The 19,659-nt window shown below is 35.1% G+C and overlaps 2 protein-coding genes across 2 annotated transcripts in view; one reads left to right on the top strand and one right to left on the bottom strand.

Annotated features, from left to right (window-relative positions):
• Positions 1-19,659, bottom strand: part of LOC135847739 (uncharacterized) — a 138,872-nt gene that overhangs the window by 5,953 nt on the left and 113,260 nt on the right. The gene's annotated exons all lie outside the window — the stretch shown is intronic.
• Positions 4,068-6,036, top strand: LOC135847535 (transcription factor Sox-3-like). The gene has a single exon (XM_065367097.1). The coding sequence runs from the start codon at positions 4,413-4,415 to the stop codon at positions 5,850-5,852; it is 1,440 nt and encodes a 479-aa protein (XP_065223169.1). The 5' UTR covers positions 4,068-4,412; the 3' UTR covers positions 5,853-6,036.

Below are 19,659 nucleotides of genomic sequence, written 5' to 3'. Positions count from 1 at the left end.
TGGAGATTTTGAGTTGAAATGACCCCAAAAAAATTTTCAGCCCCCCACGTGCCCCTGCGGTGGAACGCTGGCCCTCCAAATTAGGGTCATTTTGAAAAAAAACGTTGTTTTTTGAATTTAAAAGTATCAATAACCAACTTTTATCGATAACACTTTATTTAATAAAGTCAACGGCATGTTGGTAGTTAGGAATGTATCCTACCAATGTAAGGCGCATATATATGTACATACATACAATGTACCTGTATACTCTCATACCCATTACATATGCGCTGAGTACAACTTACATCAATCATTTACCCATTCTAGTTATTTATAAGGGAAGAGAAATGTGAGTAGGTACCTATTTATGGGACTCTGTTGAAGTGAAGAAATGCTTCTGTATGTGTATTGTGTACTAACACCTTCCAGTAGGTGCCTAGATGTTACTAACAAGTTTGGGAACCCCTGATTTTCAAAAGCGCAAACGATGTATAAAAGCGCAAACGATTAAAAGCGCAAACGATTTACGAAAAGCGCAAACAGTTAACAGCCTAAAAATCGAATTTAGGCCAAAAATGATGGGAAAAAATCAAAATTCTACCAAATTGAGCTGTAAAGCTGAAATTTTGGGATATACCCTATTTTCGACCTGCCAAATCGATTGGAAACTGTTTCAAATCGTTTTGAGTAGTTCTGGAGCCTCCAGCAGATTTTTGAAACTCAAAATTCTCACATTTCATCAGAAAGAGTTGGAATGCCGAAATTTATTCTGCAAACCGTTTTTAATACGCTGCGAAATCGACTGCACTGGATTTCAAGTCGTTTTGGAGCCTCCAGCGATATTTTGAAAATTCTTGGAGCCTATAGCAGATTTTTGAAATTATTAAATTTTAATCAAATGGAGCTAGAAAGCCGAAATTTACTCCGCAAACTGGTTTCAATACGATATGAAATCGACTGCTGGTGGTTTCAAGGGGTTTTGTAGCTTCCAGCTATTTTTTAAAAATTGAAATTTTCAAAAAAATGCCATAAAACCTTTTCAAATAATCTTAAGCATGCGTGCTGGAGATTAGTGCGTGTTAATGACCTTCATGACCGGAAAAGTATCCGTTACATTTTTTTAAATCGATGTACTCCAGTTTGAAACTAATTTTTGAGCATCCATTTCATGCTTACCTATTTGAAAATTTAAAAAAATTCACGCTTCCAGAAGTAGAAAGATGAATCAGTTGACATCCCATTTTTGGCATTAGGCATTCCGAAATGGATTTCAGGCAATTTCAATCCATTTTGAAGCTTCCTGCACCTTTTTGGAAACTTCAGTTTTTTTTTTTAAAAAATGCTACAAAATCTGTCCGAATTAACTTTAGCACGTACTATGCAGAGTAAATTTTGGCTTTCCAACGTCCATAAATTTTTTTAGAAATTTAAAGTTGGATCAGTCCACGTCAATTCCACCAAGAAAAGTTAAACGGGGGGGGGGGGGGTCGGCGATTTTTTACAAATTTTTCCTGTGGAATGACCTTTTGAAGGGATGACCAATGGCGCAAATCGCAGCCCTCTAGCCCTTTTTTGAAGGCTGCTAGGGTGTGTCAAAGTTTTCAGTGAACTTGAAAATATCATCCATTTCACCAGTGGATTAATCGATAACCGCGATACCTACCAAAATGGAACTTTTTCCCATAGTTGGAGGTTTTGAAAGGCTTTTTGGTGATATCATAAAAATCAGTGTTGCCACTTTTTTTTGTACAACAAATTAGCTCAGAAAGTTTCAAAACGTAGTTTTCATATCGTTCCGACTCTCAAAAATTCTGAAAAAAATATATTATGGACAACTTTTTATGCTGAACAAGTGAACAACATATTAAAAAATTGAGATGGCATTATTTTGAAAAGTTGATTTAAAAAAATTGAAAGTTTGAGAAAAAATGCGAATTTTTGAATTAAAACTAAAAACAAGTTTTGATTGGTGAAGTTGACGCAATTGACGCCTATTTTTACGTATCCGTTGAAAAGTTGAAAACCCCCTTTCACTCAATAAAATTATCTCATCACAAAAAATCAAAATTTGAAAAAATTCAATTTTTAATTCAAAACATTAAAAAAAGTTTAAATTTATTCAGTTGTCTTATTTTGACCTCTTTCTGACGTACTTCATGAAAAAGTTGATAAAAATTGTACTCGTTGTAGCAAAAAAATTTTAATTCGTTTATTTTTTGAATTTTTTCGAATTTTGATTTTTTGTGATGGGTTCATGGGGTCAAATGGGCCAACTTCTCAAGTAAAAACTTTTTTTCGTGTTTTAAATAAAAAAATCAAATTTATTCGCAAACTTCCAATTTTTTTAAATCGACTTTACGACATAATGCCATCGATCACAATATTTCAGTATGTTGTTCAGCACGAAAAGTTGACCATAATGTATTTTTTTTCAGAATTTTTGAGAATCGGAACGATATGAAAACTACGTTTTAACACTGATTTTTATGACACCATCAAAAAGCTTTTCAAAACCCCTCACTACTGGAAAAAGTTCCATTTTGGTAGGTATCGCCGTTATCGAGTAAAGTTCACAGAAAACTTTGACACCCCCTATCGGCCAGTAAAAAAAAGGGCTGAGCTGAAGGGCTGCGATTTGCGCCATTGTCCATCCCTTCGGAAGGTCTTTCCACAGAAAAAATGTCAAAATTATCGTCGAACGCTTTTACCACATTGGTTGAATTGACTTGGAATGACCCAGTTTCGAGAATCTACCGGAGGCTTCAGTATGTACTTTCTAAAAAGTCGCTGGAGGCTTCAAAACGACTTTTGAATCCACCTGCAGTCGACTTCATAGCGTATTGAAATTAGTTGCAAAATGAATGTTCGGCCATCCAGCGGTATTTGATAAAATTTAGTGAAAATTCAAATTTTTAAAATCTACTGGAGGCTCCAGGAATTTTCAAAATGTCGCTGGAGGCTCTAAAAAGACTTGAAATCCACCTGCAATCGACTTGGTAGCATATTGAAATTAGTTTGCAGAATAAATTTCGGCTTTCCAACTCCATTTAATGAAATTTTGTAGGAATTTCAAGTTCCAAAAATCTGCTGGAGGCTCCAGAACTACTCAAAACGATTTGAAACAGTTTCCAATCGATTTGGCAGGTCGAAAATAGTATATATCGTAAATTTCAGCTTTCTGGGTAAATTTGGTACAATTTTGATTTTTTCCCTCATTTTTGGCCGAACTCGATTTTCAAAAATTCACCAAAAATCGAAAAAAGCACTCAAGCACTTGAAATTTTCGTCAGATGATGAATTTTTGCCTGCTCTTTCGATCTACTTTTGTAAGGTTTAAAAAATTTCGTGCCAGTCCTATATTGGAACTCAAAATCTACGATTTCGGCTGACCTGCCAATCAAAATGGCCACCATTTTGAGAGTAGGGCCATGTTTTTTTTTTTTGGACAAGGGCTAGAAATGTTCCTTAGGACTCTCCCTTTTAAAAAAAAGTTATCCCGGAGGATCGGCAAGGGGTGCAAGTGATCCTTATGTGGGCCCTCCGACTAATATTATGAATCCAGTATTTTGGAAATATTCGCTGGCGTCCGCATATGGTTTCGAAAAATTATTCTAGAATCATCTTTAAACAACATAAAACGTTGCTCAAGACTCAAGAACATTGCAACGTGCAGGCTCCAGAGTAGGTAGCCAGTAAGTCGATCCTTCCCGGAAACGTGGAATGAGCGCGCATCCCCTTCTTCACCCCCAGCCTCCAATACACGTTTACAGGCTACTGTAAATTCCAAATCTTTATAAACTACACTACAAGTACAACATAGAATGTTGCTCAAGAGCCTTGCCACGTACAGGCTCCAGAGCAGGTAGCCAGTAAGTCGGTCCTTCGCGGAAACTGGGAATGAGCGCGCATCCCCTTCTTCACCCCCAGCCTTTAATCCACGTTTGCAGGCGACGTAAATTCCGCATTTTGCGTAGATGTTGTTGCTATTGTTTCGCTATGGTACTCGTTGAGATGAAGTTAACTTACATTCCTCGACTCAAAAGGGTGCACAGGAGCTGCATTACCTGCGCGTCGAACCGGTTTTTCTCATCATATTTACCACACCCCCCACTCGATTGGCCATCACTTCGTGGACCAGTTAGATGTTTTGCATATTGAGAGTTGTCATTTTTACGTAAATTGCCTTAGCGAAACGTTCTATAGTGCGATACTCTGGATGTTGACAATGTGCTTATATTTTTGTATGAATTTTTTGTGTCCTCGTGTAATGCTTTCTTAGCCTATTGATGTAATTTCGTTTCATTTTCATCAATTTCGTATCCCGGTGATTTTTATTTCAAATTCGGTGAACTTGTTTATAATTTGAACCGGTTTCAATTTTTTATTTTTTTATTTTACTTACGTATAGTGTGAATTACTACCCGGTGAAAATGGTTAGTGGTATGTTTGATACGTTGTCCACTTCGGTAAACGCGGTTTTACCCTCTAATAAAAATACGCGAATAAAACGACCAATGAATTCGTTCATGGTTTGGGCTACGGAGCAACGAAAAATAATTCGAAAACAGAATCCGGACGCGGTTAATTCCCAATTATCGAAACAATTTGGAGCAATATGGAAGACTATGTCTAAAGAAGAAAAGGCTCCGTACGAGGCGAAAGCCAAGAAATTGACCGAAATTCATAGATTGAAATATCCCGGTTATAAATACCAGCCCATAAGAAAACAGAAAGCAACCAGCAGTAAAAAAATTGAAAAAGATGACCGGGCCAATACGACATGTTCAGCTTCACGGATCATGGCTAGCACACTATTGTGTACTGGATCTTTCATCTATAACTCTACCAAAGGTACATCGATTTCTTCTGGCACTTTTCCGCAGTATACCAAAGGTCCGAATTGTATTAAAACACCGCAGCCATTTACTACCACGGGCCCTCCGAATGTGATTTCAACTCAACTTCCTAATTCGGGATATTATTCCAGTTCTTCGGCTGTGATTTCGTCTCAATTTCGTAATTCAGGACATTATTCCAGTTCTTCGGCTGTGAATTCGTCTCAACTTCCTAATTCAGGATATTATTCGAGTTCTTCGGCTGTGAATTCATCTCAACTTCCTAGCTCAGGATGTTATTCCAGTTCTTCGGCTGTGAATTCGTCTCAACTTCCTAATTCAGGATATTATTCCAGTTCTTCGGCTGTGATTTCATCTCAACTTCCTAATTCGGGATATTATTCCAGTTCTTCGGCTGTGAATTCATCTCAACTTCCTAATTCAGGATATTATTCCAGTTCTTCGGCTGTGAATTCATCTCAACTTCCTAATTCTGGACATTATTCCAGTTCTTCGTCTGTGATTTCATCTCAACTTCCTAATTCTGGATATTATTCCAGTTCTTCGGCTGTGATTTCATCTCAATCTCCTGATTCAGGATATTATTCCAGTTCTTCGGCTGTGATTTCATCTCAATCTCCTGATTCAGGATATTATTCCAGTTCTTCGTCTGTGATTTCATCTCAATCTCCTAATTCAGGATATTATTCCAGTTCTTCGGCTGTGATTTCAACTCAACTTCCTAATTCTGGACATTATTCCAGTTCTTCGGCTGTGAATTCATCTCAACTTCCCAATTCAGGATATTATTCCAGTTCTTCGGCTGGGCAGTTTTCGGCTCACGAACCCTCCACTGGACAAAAAAATTGGCCAACTTATTCTACTTGCGGAGGTTCAGCTGACTTTTCCGCGGTGCCATCAACATACGCAAACCCACAGCCTTCAATTCAACCTTTATCAGAAACGGAACAATGCGGTGATCTTTCTTCCTGGTATGATGATGATGAAGTTAGGAGTGTTTTTCTTTCGGTTTAGTTCTTAATTTTTTTTTCAAATTCTATGTATACGTACGAGTATATTTTTAGTCACTTAATTTTAATTTTTTTTCTGGTTTTACTTTTTTAAAATTATAAGTACCATACTTGTCTTTCGGTTTTTAAGCTTTTCTTAATTATTTTCTGGTTTAATCCCGAGTGCATTTTTATTTTTAATTAGGATTAATTATGCAAATTATTGTAGTTTGAACTAATAAAATATCGTAAACTGCATAGCTGTGTTAATATTTCCTTTAATAATAGCTATACCTACGTAAAAGTGTTCAAATGAAATTTTCATTTTATTGATCTTTGGTTTACCAGTAAGTACGTACTTCGTTTTCGAAGTTGGACATATTGGAAAAAAATGACGAGAATTTCAATCTGGTATAATTTGAAGAAGGGCCAACTCTTTGATTCTTATCGACATATTTTACTTCAAGGATCAAATAGCTAAGTGAGAAATTTTTTGCAACTACGAACATGCAAATGCTCAAATGTTTGATGCGAATCATTATTTTTACTTATATTATGACGAAATGAAGTGTGATTTAAATTGTGAATCGAGTACTGGCCAACACACGTAGAAGAGCTGTTTCATTCGTGGGGAGAATACAATGTTTTCAGAAAAATTCACCAATGTTCCAGGTAAGTACCTATTAGGTATACTTTTGATTTCTCTAAAAATTCTTTACTTTTTGAGAATAATCTTTTTCCAATTTTTTAAAAATACACGAAAATCATACAAATTGAAGATAATTTTTCTGTCAAAATTCTGAAGGTCATTAACAAGCACTAATCACGAGCACGTATGCTTAAGATTATTTGAACAGGTTTTATGGTGTTTTTTGGAAAATTGAAATTTTCAAAAAGTAGCTCGAAGCTTCAAAACCACTTGAAACCACCTGCAGTCGATTTCATATCATATTGAAACCAATTTGCGGAGTAAATTTCGGCTTTCTAACTCCATTTGATTAAAATTTAATAATTTCAAAAATCTGCTGGAGGCTCCAGGAATTTTCAAAATATCGCTGGAGGCTCCAAAACGACTTGAAATCCACCTGCAGTCGACTTCGCAGCGTATTGAAATCAGTTTGCAGAATAAATTTCGGCTTTCTAACTCCATTCGATGAAATTTTGTGGGAATTTTCAAGTTGCAAAAATGTGCTGGAGGCTCCAGAACTACTCAAAATGGTTTGAAACCATTTCCAATCGATTTTGCAGGTCACAAATAGGGTAATATCCCAAATATCAGCTTTCTAGCTCAATTTGGTAGAATTTTGATTTTTTTTTCCACCATTCTTTTCGAAAATTTACCAAAAATCGAAAAAGGCACTTTGGCGATTGAAATTTTGACAGGTCATGATTGAATATACCCTATTATTGACCTGCCAAATCGATTGGAAACTGTATCAAACCGTTTTGAGCAGTTTTGGAGTCTCCAGCAGATTTTTGGAACATGAAATTTTCCATAAAATTTCATCAGAAGGAGTTGCAAAGCCTAAATTTATTCTGCAAACTAATTTTCAATACTCTGCGAAGTCGACTGCAGATGGATTTCAAATCGTTTCGTAGCTTCCAGCGAGTTTTTGAAAATTCATGGAGCCTCCAGCATATTTGTAAAACATTACATTTTCACAAAATTTAATCAAATGGAGTTGGATAGCCGAAATTTACTCTGCAAACTGGTTTTAATAAGATATGAAATCGACTACAGGTGGTTTCCGGTCATTTTGGAGCCTCCAGCAACATTTTGAAAATTCCTGGAGTCTCCAGCAGATTTTTAAAACTTGAATTTCTACGAAATTCTCGACCACGTATGCTCAAGATCATTTAAACATGTTTTACGGCGTTTTTTTGGAAAATTAAAATTTTTGAAATGAAGCTGGAAGCTTCAAAACAACTTGAAACCACCTGCAGTCGATTTCATATCATAGATCGAAACCAGTTTGCGGAGTAAATTTCGGCTTTATAACTCCATTTGATGAAATTTTGTGAATATTTAAGTTTTCAAAAATCTGCTGGAGGCTCCAGGAATTTTCAAAATGTCGTTGGAGGCTCCAAAACGACTTGAAATTCCCCCGCAGTCGACTTTGTAGCGTATTGAAATTATAGTTTGCAGAATGAATTTCGGCTTCCCAACTCCAGTTGATGAAATTTTGTGGGAATTTCAAGTTTCAAAAATCTGCTGGAGGTTCTAGAACTACACAAAACAGTTTGCCACCGTTTCCAATCAATTTGGCCGGTCAAAAATAGGGTATATACCAAATTTCAGCATTCTAGGTCCATTTGGTAAAATTTTCATTTTTCCCCTCATTTTTGACCTAAATTCGATTTTCAAAAATTCACCAAAAATCGAAAAAGGCACTTTTGCGATTGAAATTGTGACAGGTCATGATTGAATATACTCTATTATTGACCTGCCAAATCGATTGGAAACTGTTTCAAACTGTTTTGAGCAGTTCTGGAGCCTCCAGCAGATTTTTGGAACTTGAAATTTCCCACAAAATTTCATCAGAAGGAGTTGCAAAGCCTAAATTTATTATTCTGCAAACCAATTTTCAATACGCTGCGAAGTCGACTGCAGGTGGATTTCAAATCGCTTTGGAGCTTCCAGCGAGGTTTTGAAATTTCATGGAGCCTCCAGCATATTTTTAAAACATTAAATTTTCACAAAATTTAACCAAATGGAGTTGGAAAGCCGAAATTTACAACGCAAACTGGTTTCAATATGATATGAAATCGACTGCATGTGGTTTTCGGTCATTTTGGAGCCTCCAGCGACATTTTGAAAATTCCTGGAGTCTCCAGTAGATTTTTAAAACTTGAATTTCTACGAAATTCTCGACCACGACGTATGCTTAAGATTATTTAAACAGGTTTTATGGCGTTTTTTTATATTGAAACCAGTTTGCGGAGTAAATTTCGGCTTTATAACTCCATTTGATGAAATTTTGTGAAAATTTAAGTTTTAAAAAATCTGCTGGAGGCTCCAGGAATTTTCAAAATGTCGCTGGAGGCTCCAAAAGATTAGAAATTCACCTGCAGTCGACTTCGTAGCGTATTGAAATTAGTTTGCAGAATAAATTTCGACTTTCCAACTCCATTTGATGAAATTTTGTGGGAATTTCAAGTTCCAAAAATCTGCTGGAGGCTCCAGAACTACTCAAAACGATTTTAAATCGTTTCCAATCGATTTGACAGGTTAAAAATAGGGTATATCCCAAATTTTAGCTTTCTAGCTCAATTTGGTAAAATTTTGATTTTTTCCCCTTATTTTTGGCATTAATTACAGTAAAAATCGCTTAATGTTATAACGTTTGTCCCAGCCCATTTTAATAACATTAAGCGACTTATAACACAAACCGATTGAACAAAAAAGTGATTTTTTTCCAAAAAATTTTATATGGTCAATTTTTTACTAAATATGTAGTAATTGAACTAAAATTTCGCTAAAATTGCGAGAAAAAGAGTTGAAAATTGGTTGAAAGTATCAAAAAATTATGTCAATCAGAAAAAAGTCTGAATTTTCAAAAAAATTAAACAAAAACTGGGTGAAAAAGTGTTAAAAACATTTTAAAATGACATAAAAATGCGAAAAACGCTTAAAAATCACTTAAAAATTATAACATTATCCGATGCTCTAATTACAATAACCGATTAAATTTCAATGTAATGAGATATAAAAGATCGGGACCGGATGATTTTAATAACATAAAGCGATTTATAACATTAACCGTTATAATAATAAGCGAAGTTTACTGTATATTTTTAAAAATTCACCAAAATTCGAAAAAGCCACTTGAGCGCTTGAAATTTTGACAGGAGATGAATTTCTGTCTGTTCTTTCGATCTACCTTCATACGATTTAAAAAATTTCGTGCAAAGTCCTGTATTGGAAATTTGAATGAATCGAAATTCGAAAGAGGAATTCACGATATGTACCTATTTTCTAAATATAGGCAATGAAATAAAAGCTCAACTTGATCAATTCGTAGTCTGGTACGATGCATCGTTATCTAGATCGACGACCTTTAATTTCGACATAATCGATTTCGTTTTCTAAAATTTGAAGTCTTCAAACTGAAATTTTTAAAGATAAAAGTTGTTTGAGAAAAACTAATTCGACTAAGAGTCGAGGTTGCGGTTCAAATCTATGGAACCGAGAAAGCGAATGATCACGATCTAATTATACATAGGTAAGATGAATTATTATACTGAGTCAACTAATTCGACGTGTTTTCGTCGCCTATATAACCCCACTTATTTAAACTGAGTTAAGGCCGATGTAGGTAATGCAGAATTTATACCTATCTAATTTCTAATAATAAATTAGGCGAATTTGGAAGGTGATTGACTCACAGTTAGATGAATTTCTTGTAGTGGAGGATCCTGACTTTGACTCCGCCTCCACCAGCCGACGACGATTTTGATTATCTCCGTTGTCAGTTACAATTATCAAAATTCAAAGTAATTGAAATAATAAAAGAAAATCGAAAGTTTACGTAAAATTCACGTACTTATTTTAATATGAATTGACTATTCGCGATTACTCAGATGCGTAAATTAATGCATCTACCTCGATCTCGTGTGTTGAATTTGCCGCCTTGGAACTTCCATGTTTACGATTTGACATGGAGTCGAAAGTTTGGCAACATTGCTCGAGTGCGGCTGCCATGCAAAATTGTATGGCCGTTGCCAATTAATAAAAAATCTCACTCGAGATGTTTGCTTAAAAATTGAACCAAAAATGCAGGTAAACTCGTTTATGGTACGTCGCGACAATAAAGTCGAACATGATTTTCATCATCGCAAATTTTTTTCCATACCCTTCGAGGAAATTTAAAAATTTTGAAAAAATTGAAAAATTGCGTTGGAGGATACAGAATGTCTGGAAATGATGAAATTCGGTTCTAGGTACCTAGTTGATATTAGTTTTAGAACAAATTTCCGTAATTTTCGCTGAAAATAATTAATTTTAAAGGGTATAGGAGGATAAGGTACGGTTTTGGGCCCAGAAATGGATTTCGACGAAATTCACACCAAAGGTTACCCATGATGAGAAGATACGCTCAAAAAATTTTCAGACCCCCAGACCTTTTTTTCAGGGGGGGAGGGGCCAAAATGTGTTTTTTAAACTTTATTTTCCAGTGTTTCGCCAAAAGTAGATAAAAATTTCGCGTTTTTTTTAAACGATTCTTAAGGGTGAGGGGAAGCCCCTGAAATTTTTTCAAAATTTTTCGGACAATTTTTCACCAAATTGTGGCGTTTTGAAAATTTTGAGCGGCCATTTTGTAAAGAAGTTACGGAGGTACAGTCGCCATTTTTTTTCCTAAAATACGTTATTTAGTCAAGATTATACCATAAAAGTTTCAACGAGTTTGAGTTGGTGCAACATTGTCAAAAAAAATAAAAACTGACCACGCGCCATATTTGCCGGGGGTTGGGCATGATAGTCCACGGCGCTATCGTGGGAAGTTACGTAGCGTTCGCGCGCGTTACTGTCGTTCGTGGTTGTCTCATAGTCCAGTCAAATAGGGGGGAAAAATGGGTGAACCACATACTCGTTATTCCGATCAAATATTTTTTTGGTGAATATTGTCAGAAATGTCAACCCCCTCCCTTCATATATACCCCTCTGTTTTTTAACAATGAAAATTGCGAGGAACAATTTTCTAAACATGTTTTTTGGATGTATTTACAACCCCTCAATATCATATATTTTTTCGAAATTTTTGTTTTGGCGGGTACGTCATGGTGAAAATTTGAAAAAACGAGTCATAGAGGGGGTAAAATGAGTATTTTGGAAGAATTAACTATTAATGAGTGAGGTGTCGTTTCCGCATGATTCGATACCACTAAGCACGAATATGAAGTCAGATTTTCTGCTGCACTCATCAAGCCCCCCCCCCCAAGTGTCTTCACTCCTTCAGCCTCCTCCTCAATTTTTAATATTTTTGAAATATAGTTATTTTGATGATATTGGTGTTTTCATATGTTTCAAACCTACGGAGCACAAATTTTATGTCAGATTTTGTTTTGCACCTACCTGGCCTCTCCAGGGCCTCAGTCCCCTCCTCAATTTCTACTGTTTTTTAAACGGAAGTACTTTTATAATATTGGTGTAGTTTTCAAGTGAACCGAACTACCCGAATGGAAATACAAACGTCAGATTTCGTTTTACTCGCACCCAGCCCCTCCGGAGCTTCTACAGGGGCCGGGTAAGTGTAAAAAAAAATCTGACGCAACATTTACGCTTGGGAGGTTCGAACGACACCAGTATCATAACGTCATTATGAGGGGGTAAATATGAAGGGAGGGGGTTGAAATTTCTTATGGGTACACCCCTTACAAATGTTTACAACGTACTTAAAAATGAGAAAAATTGGTTCACATGGGGCTGAGAAAATAATTTTTATTCCATTCCAGAAAAAGGGTGTTTTTCAAAAATGGGATGAGGGGGTCTGGAGATCTGAAACTTTCAATGCGGAAGTTCCTCGTTAAGTACCTTTACCTACCTAGTACCTACCTACCTAACATGCAAATATCAATCCAAAAGCTCACGGAGCCCATTTCTAAAAATTACGTCACTTCGAGGGATCGTAGGGCCACCCCCTTGGGGCTAGGGAGTTGGTTGATAGATCATTCGATAGGTATTTGAGAGGACATAAAATGATCACAAAGCTCATTCTACTCGAAAGTTGATATTTTAGAAGTTTTTAACGAAAATCTGATTTTGAAGGGGTGTGATCCACTGTGGGAGGGGTCGGGGGGATTTTAATATGTTGTTCACCACACTACTCTTGACAATATTCACCAAAAAATATTTGATCGGAATAACGAGTACGTGGTTCACCCATTTTTCCCCCCTATTTGACTGGACTATGAGACAACCACGAACGACAGTAACGCGCGCGAACGCTACGTAACTTCCCACGATAGCGCCGTGGACTATCATGCCCAACCCCCGGCAAATATGGCGCGTGGTCAGTTTTTATTTTTTTTGACAATGTTGCACCAACTCAAACTCGTTGAAACTTTTATGGTATAATCTTGACTAAATAACGTATTTTAGGAAAAAAAATGGTGACTGTACCTCCGTAACTTCTTTACAAAATGGCCGCTCAAAATTTTCAAAACGCCACAATTTGGTGAAAAATGGTCCGAAAAATTTTGAAAAAATTTCAGGGGCTTCCCCTCACCCTTAAGAATCGTTTAAAAAAAACGCGAAATTGTTATCTACTTTTGGCGAAACACTGGAAAATAAAGTTTAAAAAACACATTTTGGCCCCTCCCCCCCTGAAAAAAAGGTCTGGGGGTCTGAAAATTTTTTGAGCGTATCTTCTCATCATGGGTAACCTTTGGTGTGAATTTCGTCGAAATCCATTTCTGGGCCCAAAACCGTACCTTATCCTCCTATACCCTTTCCAAAAATTATCCAAAAATCGAGAAATCAATATTTGGGCAGCTGAAATCTAGGTTATAGAGGTTTTGGACCATGCTCTTACAAAAAATTACGATCTTGTGCAAGGCGGACACGTCGGGAAGTATCCTACTCTCATCATACCGAATAGCATTTCTGAAAAATTTTGAACTCACGTTGGGCCACGAATTCACGATTTTTGGAATTTCTGAAGAAAGTGCCATGCAACAACTCAATTGAAAGGCGAGTAGAATATTTTTAAATTGCTCCAAAAAAGAAAAAATTAGCGACCTCGATACCCATTTTAAAAACGTGAAACCTGTTTGAACATTTTTCCAGTGATTCATGTTGATTCAAATTTAAATGTTTGCAATTTGATAGGTACCTATTTACTTTGTAATTTCTGAGTTGTTTTTTTATTCCAAAAACTGGGTGTGATAATGTCTTGGATAACAATCTTAAATTTTTTATGGAAATTTAGTATTTGAGCAATTTTTATATTTGATAAAAATACAACCTACAGAATGATACAGAACAATAAATTTTAATTGATAGGATTTACTAATGTATACCTACTGAAGATATGCGCATATAGGTGTTCATCCTACGATGAAAGTATTCGATAGCATAAGGTACTTTATTGCAGATAAGAATAATATAAAATCTATAGAAACTAACAAACAAACAAACCTAATTTATAGGTACCTATACCTACCTACTTAAATTGTTAAATTCTATGACACAAGTTTTAGGCTCATCTAGATACTTAAACTAAGAAGTACAGGTTAATTTCAATTTTTCAACTGCCTCATTATTTCCCAAACACCATAATAAAATCGAGTTGAACTCAGGGTTACCAAATAGATCATCACAACGGTAGACTGCATCCGTAGTCAAATACTCTTTCAACGAATCAATCAAAATCTTCTTGATCTGCGTTAAAGCTTCTTCCGTTGAAACAAACGTGTCAATAAATTTGGTGAGATTTTCCAAAGGAATCCCTTCATCGCAAATAATACTCGATAAACGCTCCAAAAATGAAGGCGACGACACAAGCTCATTCTTAAAATTGATCGAAACATCGCGAACGAAGTTATCAAATTCCTTCATTCCATACACAATCTCACGACTTAGTCGACAATCTTCATCCTCATCGAGAAAAACTGACCGCAGGATTTGTTCTTTAAAGTTTCTCGCTGCTTGCAATTCGGAACAACAGAAACTCACGAAGGCATTCAATTCGTCAAAATACGCTTCTGTAAATAATGAAACGCAGAATTGAAGGACAACTGGACTGTTAATCATGAAGTTTTGTTTGAACTGAGTAATTTCATCTTCATTTTCAAGACACAGTTGCATCATTCGTTGCAAATCTTTAGTCCGAACTGCTAAAATCAAAGTTTTCCAGCTTTTGTGCCAGAACGAGTTTCTTTCTTTGACAGATGCATCTTGTAAAATGAGCAATAGGAACTCAACGTGTATCTGATTCGAATGATAATCATCATAAATATTCATATCGTCTAACCAACCGCTATCGGATGAGATGAAACTAATCGTCGATTGTTTGAAATCAAGTGGAGAATCGTTCCATATTTCGCGGCATAAAAATTCCCAGTTTTCGTGATCGAACTCACCACAACCGTAATCTTCATCCTCTATCAAATTAACGACCAGACGTGTAAAGGTACTCTCGTTCATGATGTGCTTTGACCTAATGTACAGCCAAATTTTCAATACGATATCTTCATCGCAATGAAGATAGCGGAACAGAGAATAAAATGCGCGACTATATCTACTATTCAAGAGTTCGTCGAGCTGTCGATCATTCAGTTTCGGTAAAATGAACCTAACAAAATTAAACACATCAAGGCATTTAGCATTTTCTATTTGTCTTTCAAGGGGTATACGATTCCAAAAATACTCCAACGAAGGTCTATTACGAGACATGTGTGCATCAAACATTCGTTCATCAACAGTACGAGTATCATTGAACCAGGCGCAGGTTGAAGTCGGCACATTACCCAACTTATTCGTGAGAAGGCAGACCCAGTAATACAACTGCGGACATTTGTCAAAATAAATAACATCCATGCTCAGTTGTCTCGATACAGAGGGCCAAATTCGTCTGATATCATCTTCGAAGAAATACAAACAGGCAATTTTAAACTTCATCATTGTACTGAATCCTACACAAAGCATCATGCGTTCAGCTGTCCTGGTGTAATGAATAGAGCCGTCATAGTCGCATACAAAATCATCGAAATATTGTAAAATACAGTTCCGATGACTGTAACAATCGAATACTCGTTCGTAATGTGCATGTAGCCAAGAGGATACCGAACTCGCAAATTTATCAAAAATGATTTCGATCGTCTTATAAATCGTGGAAGGTAAATCAGGAAGTATACTTTTTATCCGGGTAGTTTCTATTCGTGATCTGTATGCTTCGAATTTTTTCAATTTTCCACTCGTGCGATATTCATTCACTTCACGACGCCATATTTCGAGGCTAATGGCCATTGCTGACAGTTCTTTGAGCGATACTGGAGTAGGATGAATAATATCGTATACTTTTGGAGCTGCTTCAGTCATTTCTAGGTCTTGGCTTTGTCCAACTTCCATTTGAATCTGAAAATGTGATGATCGAATTAATTCTATGAAAAAAAACAGCCAACAGACATTGAGCATGGGCATTATAATATGTATGTATGTACTTGAAAGTACAAAATCTGACACAGAAATTCATTTTTACATCATGCAAGAATTTGATCCAACCAAATCGAACCGTATTTTCTCATGGCCCGCAGTCCAACTGGCAAATAGTCGGGGGGCCGGCATAAAGATCACTTGCACCCCCGACTAAAACAATTCCCTAGAAATCAAATTTGATGTAGGTACATTTTTGCTGGGCAAAAAATTCAGTTGGAATCACCCTGGAGGCTTTATAGAATGAATCGAAATTGTGAAATTCGGATTCGTGGTTTGATTTTAAACAAGACAAAAACATTCGTAAAAATTTGAAAAACTTTCTCTCGTTCACAAAATTTTTGGTTTATTGAATTTCTTCCTTACTCTCCTATAAAGTATTTTAATCAATAAAAAATCGCACTCTAGATATTATTTGCTTAAAAATTGAGCCAAAAATGCAGATAAACTCGTTAAATAGATCGCGAAAATAAGCTCGAACACGATTTTTAACTTCACAATTTTTTTTTCTATGTAACTCGAGGAAATTTTAAAAATTTGGAAAAATCGAAAAATCGCGTTGTAGGCTATACAATGGCCCGAAATGATATTAGTTTCAGAACAAAATTCGTCATTTTTGCTGAAAATAATTAATTTTGAATTTTCAAAAATTGGCGAAAAATCAGTACCTATTTGGGCAGCCAAGAAATCTGGAATCTGGATTATAGAGGTTTTAGACCATGCTCTTTCTAGAAATTACGATCTCGTTTAAATTAAAGGCGGACACTTCGGAAAGTACCCTACTCTCATCATCTAGAATAGCATTTTTGAAAAATATTGAACCCACGCTGGGTTACGAACTCACGATTTTTGGAATTTCTGAAGAAGAGCCTTGCAACAAATCAAAATTATGGGCCAAAAATTCGCAAAAAATTCCAATAGGTACCTACATATTTCAACGAACATTTTTTAAAAGCATTTTTGAACGCTTTCTGACATAAAATCGGAATATTGACTTGGACCATAATAATGAAAATTTAAAAAAAAAACTGTTATAGGACCTATCAACATGAGTTGAAATTTCTATTGCAATTCAATTATTTTGAGAAAAAAGATTTTTGAGCATTTTTTGAAGAGCTTAAAGTTCAAAAGTTGATCGTGATTTTTCGAAAAGAGAGAAACAAGACTTGTCAAAACTGCTTGAAATACTTACCAGCAAAAAATTTTAAAAAGAATTTCAGCACTTTAAAAAAAAATTTTAAACTTGAATTAGTTCAGGATTTTTGGTATTTTTGAAAAAATGTTCTGTGATTTTGAAGCATTTTGAATGTTTTTTATAAGAATACGTCATGTGACCCATCAAAATGCGTTAAAATTTCGGCTAAAATTCAAAATTTTCTATAAAAATATTTTTTGAGCATTTTTACAGATTTGGGTCTCAAAACGCTGGCCACGTATTTTAGGATTTTTGATGAAGTATCTTGAGACTGTTCGTGACAGGTTTGAATTAAAATCTAATCAGTGCTCAAGACTTTGTTCCCAATCAGCTAACGAACGATTTGAGATTATATTTCAGTTCTTTATAAGGATGAAATTACCTTAAAATCTTCACTCAAGTGCTAATACGCGTACAATTTTCAAAACATCACAATAATACGCTCCACGTTTTTTCGTCAATAATCTTTTAATACATAATAAGTATAGTGAACATAAAAAACAAACTGTAAACGCAATGAAAACAGAAAAAAATCGTAGATGACAAATTATCAAACAGCTGATTTTATCATAAATACCTACGTACATAACTTAATGCATGTTTAAACCTTATAAAAATAACAAATAAATTTTGAAGCTACCAAAAATACATAAAATACACATGAAAACTCAGATGAAAACGTTTCAATAAGGTATGTAAGTACGAAGTTCGCAAAAAAAAAAAAAAATGTTGAAATGGTGCGAAAATTGATTTAAAAATCACAGATCATAGAAAAGAATTGAAGGGCGAGTAGAATTTTTTAAAATTGCTCCAAAAAAGGAAAAGTTATAGCAAACTCAAAAGACTCATTTTAAAAACATGGATACTTTGTGGAACATGTTTTCAATGATTCATGTTGATTTAAATTTAAAAGTTTACAATTTGTTATCCCCCAAAAAATTCTCCAAAAAAGAATTGAGACCCCCGCCCTCGACTGATACAAACGCAAATTCTCTTGTTCAAACAAAAAATAGAAATTCTGCGGGTACCTACCTACTTTTGAACGTGATCATTGTACACAACATAATTTACAGCAATTTTTTTAAAAATTTCACTGATAAAAGTAATGATATAAGGTGGAAAGCCGCCCTTTTTCAATCAAATTCTCTGAGTTCTCCTTAAAAGTCAATATCATAAATGGATTTTGAGACACCTTTCTCATAAATTTTCAATACTTACACTGAAAAAAATTGTAAAAAAAATTGGAGCGGACATAGGTTTAAGGTTCATGCTAAATTAGCCGATCATGTTTCTTCAAAAGCCCTGTGTCCGCCCCAATGTTTTTTACAATTTTTTTCAGTGTAAGTATTGAAAATTTATGAGAAAGGTGTCTCAAAATCCATTTATGATATTGACTTTTAAGGAGAACTCAGAGAATTTGATTGAAAAAGGGCGGCTTTCCACCTTATATCATTACTTTTATCAGTGAAATTTTTAAAAAAATTGCTGTAAATTATGTTGTGTACAATGATCACGTTCAAAAGTAGGTAGGTACCCGCAGAATTTCTATTTTTTGTTTGAACAAGAGAATTTGCGTTTGTATCAGTCGAGGGCGGGGGTCTCAATTCTTTTTTGGAGAATTTTTTGGGGGATATCAGATGGTTTTTATTACGTAGTCTTTTCACAAAACATTTCAAAAAAATCAAAAATAATGAAAATTTTACATTTTAATTTTAAAATTTTTTAAAAATTGTTTCTCTGTATTATGTTTTGGGTTCTTGCTTCAGTTTTCCAAAAGCTCACTGGACTAAACATGAGAAAATTTGTAGGTACGTTCTAGCAAAAATCGGATGACAGTAAACTAAAAGAGAATGAAATTCTCTACAATTTTTTCAACATGAAATTTTCGTATGACATTTTCAAGTTGAAGACTGCATGGAGTAACAAAAATTGAGGTGTGTTATACAGACACATCTTGTCAGAACGTTGGGTCCATTGTTCGGTTCTTTTGGTTACTATCACTTCACCTTGTCTTCAGCTAATTGAATTCAGAATGGTGTAAAAAAAGGAATTGAAAACTGAAAGTTCATATTATAGGGTACCTTATTTTCAGTTTCAAAGTACATAATATATGTATTGAAAAATTGACTTTTGTCGTTTCAATGCATTTTCTATTCTCAATAAGAGTTTCAACTTGAAGTATTCTTAAAGCTTTGGAAATTTTCAAATCCCCCCCCCCCATTTAAAATGAAATTGGTTACCTTTTCAACCTTTTCTATTTTTGATCGTTTTTCTTAGGATACACAATAAAATAATTTTTTGCTCTTGAGTACCTACTCGTTGTTGGTGTTGTTTTTTTCATTTTTATTGACATGACACGGTTTTTCATAATTTCATTTTGCTGAAAAAATGTCATCATTGTACTTTCAATGTGTTCCATGATGTAGGTAGGTATTTAAAAAACAATCAAAAACGGAAAAAGTTGAAAAAGCATTCGTTTTCATT

The sequence above is a fragment of the Planococcus citri genome, chromosome 5, assembly GCF_950023065.1.
Source record: "Planococcus citri chromosome 5, ihPlaCitr1.1, whole genome shotgun sequence".
Lineage (NCBI taxonomy): Eukaryota > Metazoa > Arthropoda > Insecta > Hemiptera > Pseudococcidae > Planococcus > Planococcus citri.
Note: the sequence above shows the minus strand (reverse complement) of the source record. Positions and strands in the feature narration are given on the sequence as shown.

Bases quoted from the DNA above. Each gene is read 5' to 3' on its own strand.
- LOC135847535 (XM_065367097.1), top strand. From the start codon at position 4,413: ATGGTTAGTGGTATGTTTGATACGTTGTCCACTTCGGTAAACGCGGTT.